Here is a 5,532-nt window from a genome sequence, read left to right as displayed (position 1 = left end):
TAGAGATTAAACAGACTTCCTTGCACCCATACAAATTATTTTGGTCTCCACAATACAAAACAATTGTTTTTTTTCTTACATTGTCACATAAAACAACAGGTTCTCACACAATTGATTTGTATGAAAGCAGATAAAATATCACACAGTGAATGCCATGACTTAATAACACCTAAAGGGTATCAACATTTATCCATATATACTAAAGTATGTTACACTTCCAAGTTCGTAGATATAAATCCACTATTTGAGTTCAGTGATCACTGAAATTTCACAACAACGCAAGATATATCATCTGAGCTTTTCCTTTTAAGTGCTTCTTCAGTAAGGAACTTTGCTGCAGACCTAGCATCCTTTATATCCTTGATTGCATCTACTGCTTCTTGATTTGACATTACCTATAATAATTTCAATAAACAGAAGTGATTACTGCAGAATATGCATGCATCTTCTGAGTGTTTAATAAAAGAACAAAAGACACATCCATTAGGTGACTGTATCATACTTCATTTTATCAAATGTTACCTTCCATAACCCATCACTGGCTAATATAATATACTCTGCATCATCATCTATTATCTCCACAGTCACATATGGTTCTGAGCTCAAGTGTTTCTTCAGGCTTTTGTCGCCAAATGCCCTTGACACTGCCAACTGACCATCAACACGTGGAACGTCCCCTAAATTGATCACAAAAACAGTATCTTAGAATCCTATTTCAGTAATGAGCTATTTTTTTTTTAATAATAAGACCAATATGTTGAGTCTATATGAATATATGCATAAATGAATAGGCTTTTCAAGAAGTACTTTTAAAAGAGAAAAATGGATGAAAAATCAAAATTAGTTTCTCCATAAACTAAAATTAACGTAGACAAGAGTTAAAAATAAGATTTTGGATAAACTAATAAGAGAATTTTTACAAATTAGCTTATGGAGAAGCTTATTTCGTTTTTCTTTCTTAATTTTCTCTCCTACGAGTGGTTCTTAAAAGATTTATCTAAACATGCACAGTAATATTCTCTTCTCTTTTAGTCATTAAAAAAAAAAAATTCCTTTCCTTTTGTCCTTTATTTATAGGAATGTGTCATGTGTTTTTTTTCTCTATTTCCAAAAACAAGGGACACAAAAGAGATGACTTTCTGTGAAGGATTAAAGACCATACTATACCTGATACATTTCCATAAACAATAGACAAAAGGAACACTATTGTTTTTCAAGGGACTAGAAGGGAACATTTCTTAAAGAGACCAAAAGCATATTAACCTCTAATATGAACAAGTTAAGAAAAAACATTAAGAACCATATGCTAACAGAATCATAATTAAACAATAAACACCCATAACATGATGACATTGTGCAACACTTAATCAAGATCAATGCAAGATTATTTTACATTTTAAAATGTCATACCTGGGAAGTTTGACACAAAACCACCTCTATTTTTTATATCCTCACTTTCTACGCTTGGTTCATGATCCACTGATAGTTGTTTGGCCACGCCATTCTTGCATAAGACAGCCCGAGAATCCCCAATATTGGCCACCACTAGCTCCTGACAGTTGATCAATATTGCTGTAACTGCAGTTGAACCTCCTCTACCTAGTTCACCTGATTTTTCTAAAATAGTAGAATCAGTTTTACGATATGCTCTCATGACAGCATCAGCAGGTTCTGTCCAGAAGTTAGGCTACATACAGAAATGAGGGAAAACAAGAGTTATAGACGTGCATTGTATTTTAAGAGTTAAATTTTCACACATTGTCAATGCAATATATTTTTTTGACTTAAATAACCAATTAGAAATCACACTAGATATCAAGAAAGTGTAGCTCAATATGTTGAATAGAGCGCCGTGTTATTGTAAACTCGTGTAGTATCGAGTTCGATTCTAACAGATTAAAAAAAATCACAGTAGATATTACTTTTAAAGTAAATATTACAAAAGTCAGCAATAGTATCATACATACAATTTACTATTGGATGACAATGTAAAAAGTTGTTCCCCACCTCAAACTAAATCTAAAAAAGACTTACAAAAGGGACAGAAATGCAAAGCCAAAAGAAAACAAGAACAGCCAGGAAGAATATACTAACAAGTGTAGAGAAGAAACGGAAATAGAAAAAACAAAAACTTATGATAACATGCAAAAATATTCTGTTTCTATTTTATTTGAATACCTATTACACAGAAATCAAATTCAATCAACTAGCACTGACATTGTTACTTTTCAATTAAGATTTTGAGGTCCTAATTATCTGCCTGAAGACTCGAATGTAACCAGAAAAGATTAGGAACCCTCATTACCTCTTTCAAGATATTATCAAACAAATGAGACTTCAAGTAATCAGGTACACTGTGACCTGAGTGACCATCAAATATTGCAAATAAACCCAACTCATTGTTATCAACTTGCTTAAATTGAGCAACAAGATAGTCTTCCATGGCATGACCTGCTCTTCCCTTTACCAAGTGAAAGCCATGTGTTATGTGCTTCTTCATCTTGCTCTTTCCTTTACCTGAATCAGCATCAGATAAACCCAAAACCTTTTCCTGCAAGCAACATAATCATGTCACAATGACAGTCAAAAAGAAAAATTCAGAAAATTGAGTCATTGATGCAATGAGAATCGGATCTGGAAGAAATATTTGAGTGAAAACTTCTGAACTAGTCTACTCCACAAAGCACAAACATAGGCAATTTATCTAACCAAGTTGAATTTCTTGAAGCTTTGTGCCATTGGTAACTTATCAGAGACAATCTGGTGTGTTACAAAATTAGTAGCTAAGGGCATCATTTCCCAAGGAATTCAAAAGTGAAATTAAATATTCTTTTGCAAACAAACAATGTCTGGAATTGTAAAACGCAATCAATCATTATAATTATGTTGTGATTTTACATTTTCTGACCTTTGCACTTGTCAGTCACAGCCTCCATTTACCTAAGTCTTATATAGTCATATTTCATTTTATTCATCTCCAAATCATATATAGTTTACCCTTCAATGTAGTTGTCTATAAAGCAACACCTAACTAGAAGCAAACAAAAAAACTGCATTTCTCAACTCATCAGGGACCATCTTGCTTTTAAGCACCTAGCATAGCGTAAATCTGGTTGATTAATATTGCAGCTAGCTGGAAAGAATTAACAACTGTCGTCTCATCAGATGATACTAAAGGCAACTCACCCTTCATAAGGGGTATAATCGACTTTTTCCATTCAATCTGTGCATCTATGGTCAAAAACACACACTTGTGCAAATGGGTATTGAACCCGTGATTCACCCTCTAACAGTCACGAAGGAGCATTTGATTCTGAAGTTGCTGACCACATAAAAATTGATATTTTTGTCACCAGTAACCTCCCAACCATCTCCATCAATCAACCAATTTATCACCTCAAATATGACCATTCACACACTACAGCACAATCGATTTTTCAACTTGTCTTGAGCAAAATACTCAAATATCTTCTGTGATATTCAATTTTAAAGAAAATCACGGATTAATGTCAAGTAACATATGTGCCTTAATGATATACATTTAGGTCTAGGAACAAAGCACTCACATAAACCTACATATATAGTGGGGCTATTCAAATAAGCAACGAAAATAAACCTCAATGAGTTTAGTTTAGGTATAAAAATGGAGCCCCCAAAAAATATTGTAGGCTATTTAATCAAGTAGTTTTGGTTCTGGAATAAATCTTCAGGTAGATGTTGACATCTTTTTTGTTGCATTACAAGGAATATCCTGGAACTAAACTTCTTCGGAAATTAAAGACCGAAGAGTTAGATATCTCCTTGGGTGGGCAGATTCAAAATTCGAACTTCGACCACTTAATTAAAGCCCCAATGTTGATATAAATTGTATGCATGAGGCATAACCTGGAATTACTCATGATCACCTATGACGCAAGTAACATTATGAATTATGAATTCAGTGTGTGTTTAAATACAAGTTTAGAAGCGATTTTTAGAGTATTGAATCTAAATATGCTCATAGTAACATGTCTTTTCCCTGTAGATCCGAATTTGGAATCCAGAAAGGTAAATGGTGACAAGACACTGTTACAGTCAATGAAGAAAGTGTAGGCACGCAAACATACCATAAAAAGCAAAAATCAAATGACGGGGTTTATCAAATTCAAGCAACACTGAACTAATCGATAAAGATCAACATTCAACACCGACAAATGAATAGAAATTAAAAAAAAAAAAAAAAAAAAAAAAAAAAAAAAAAACACACACACACACACACACAAAGACACAAAGACACAAAGACAAAGAAGGCACAAAATTAAAACAAAACATAGTATGCAAGAATTTAATTAAAGCAAGGCAAGAATAATAGCTAGTGAGAATGAAGTGAAGAGGAAAAATGGAAGAAGGGGTGATGATACCTTCATCTTATGGAAAATTTCTTTGCCCGTCATAATAAAAATGGAGTGAAGGAAAGGGTTTATATAGGGATTTAGTTAAGGGTGAGGCCACGTAGTGTAGTATATATGAATATTTATTTTTGGGTCACGCAATGGGAGAGGGTAAGAAGAGGAGAGTCGAAGAGGTGGGGAAAGAAGGGAAGGGAGAAGAGAAGAGAAGAGTGAGATGATGATGAGGATCATTGTCGCGTTGACACGACTTTTTTATGCTTCCCAATAACATGCCGCGTATGTCGCAATTACCAAGACGCGTTCCCCCCGACACGTGGCGCTATCTCATTCGACCCTTTACGTCTGCTGTCCCCACTGCCTGCTTTTAACTTAATCATTAATTCAAGTATGCTTTTTATTAACCATTCTAATTCTTTATGTGTGTGAATAAAAGAAACTGTAATTTTTTTATTTTTTTTATTTTTTCTGTTTTAAGATTAGAACAGAACAAGACACCCACTTCTTTAAGAAATTAAAATTTATTCTTGATGAAAATGAATATTGAATGAAAAAATAACACTAGATTCATGCATTATTCATTGTTAATAATAAAAGTTCATAGTACTTAAACAAAACATAACATAAAATATCTAGAAAATAAACTATTTAAAAGCTTAAATCATTTATAGCATAGGTAAAGCTCTAAGTAACTAAAAAGTAAATTTTAAATTTTAAATTTCTTTATCGTTGAGATTAAAGTCTTATTTTTCTTCAAATATAATTCATCGTTATATTCCTCCTCTACTTCATTTTCATCTAAATCATTTTCTTCTTCTACTTCCATCACTTTTATTTTTGTTTTTATTTCCAAGATGTAGATGCAATTGTTGTTACCTTTTTCACTTTTGTTTGTCTTCTAGTGTATTTCAAAAGTTCACCAGCCCTAATTACATTAGCTTTATCTGTCTAAGTCAAAACATTATCATCAAAAACTAACTTATTTTTAGCATCACCATCTTCATCCAAATCTCCCAACATTCATTGTTATCATCAATATCATTTAAAATAATAGGATCAATTACATTCCAGCACTGAAAACATTCTTGAAAAAGCTTGATTATATTTAATAAAAACCAAGTCTTCAAGCTTTTGGTGCTCAAGC

At 32.7% G+C, this 5,532-nt stretch overlaps 1 protein-coding gene across 1 annotated transcript; it reads right to left on the bottom strand.

The window, feature by feature from the left end:
* LOC109818293 (putative protein phosphatase 2C 39) lies at positions 1–4,611 on the bottom strand. Its single transcript, XM_020383734.3, has 5 exons — positions 4,401–4,611; positions 2,306–2,551; positions 1,411–1,687; positions 523–677; positions 1–395 (listed from the first exon to the last, which is right to left on the bottom strand). The coding sequence occupies exons 1-5, from the start codon at positions 4,431–4,433 to the stop codon at positions 258–260; spliced, it is 849 nt and encodes a 282-aa protein (XP_020239323.1). The 5' UTR covers positions 4,434–4,611; the 3' UTR covers positions 1–257.
* Positions 4,612–5,532: the final 921 nt, after the last annotated feature.

Source organism: Cajanus cajan, chromosome 8, assembly GCF_000230855.2.
Source record: "Cajanus cajan strain Asha chromosome 8, NIPB_CcT2T_4, whole genome shotgun sequence".
NCBI lineage: Eukaryota > Viridiplantae > Streptophyta > Magnoliopsida > Fabales > Fabaceae > Cajanus > Cajanus cajan.
This window is presented reverse-complemented; position numbering and strand designations above follow the sequence as displayed.

Excerpts from the sequence above, each read along its gene's own strand:
- LOC109818293 (XM_020383734.3), bottom strand. The coding sequence starts at position 4,433 with ATGACGGGCAAAGAAATTTTCCATAAGATGAAG. Across the intron at positions 1,688-2,305 it reads TTGATAATATCTTGAAAGAG|CCTAACTTCTGGACAGAACC; the intron begins GTAATGAGGGTT and ends TTCTGTATGTAG. Across the intron at positions 396-522 it reads CCAGTGATGGGTTATGGAAG|GTAATGTCAAATCAAGAAGC; the intron begins GTAACATTTGAT and ends AAATTATTATAG.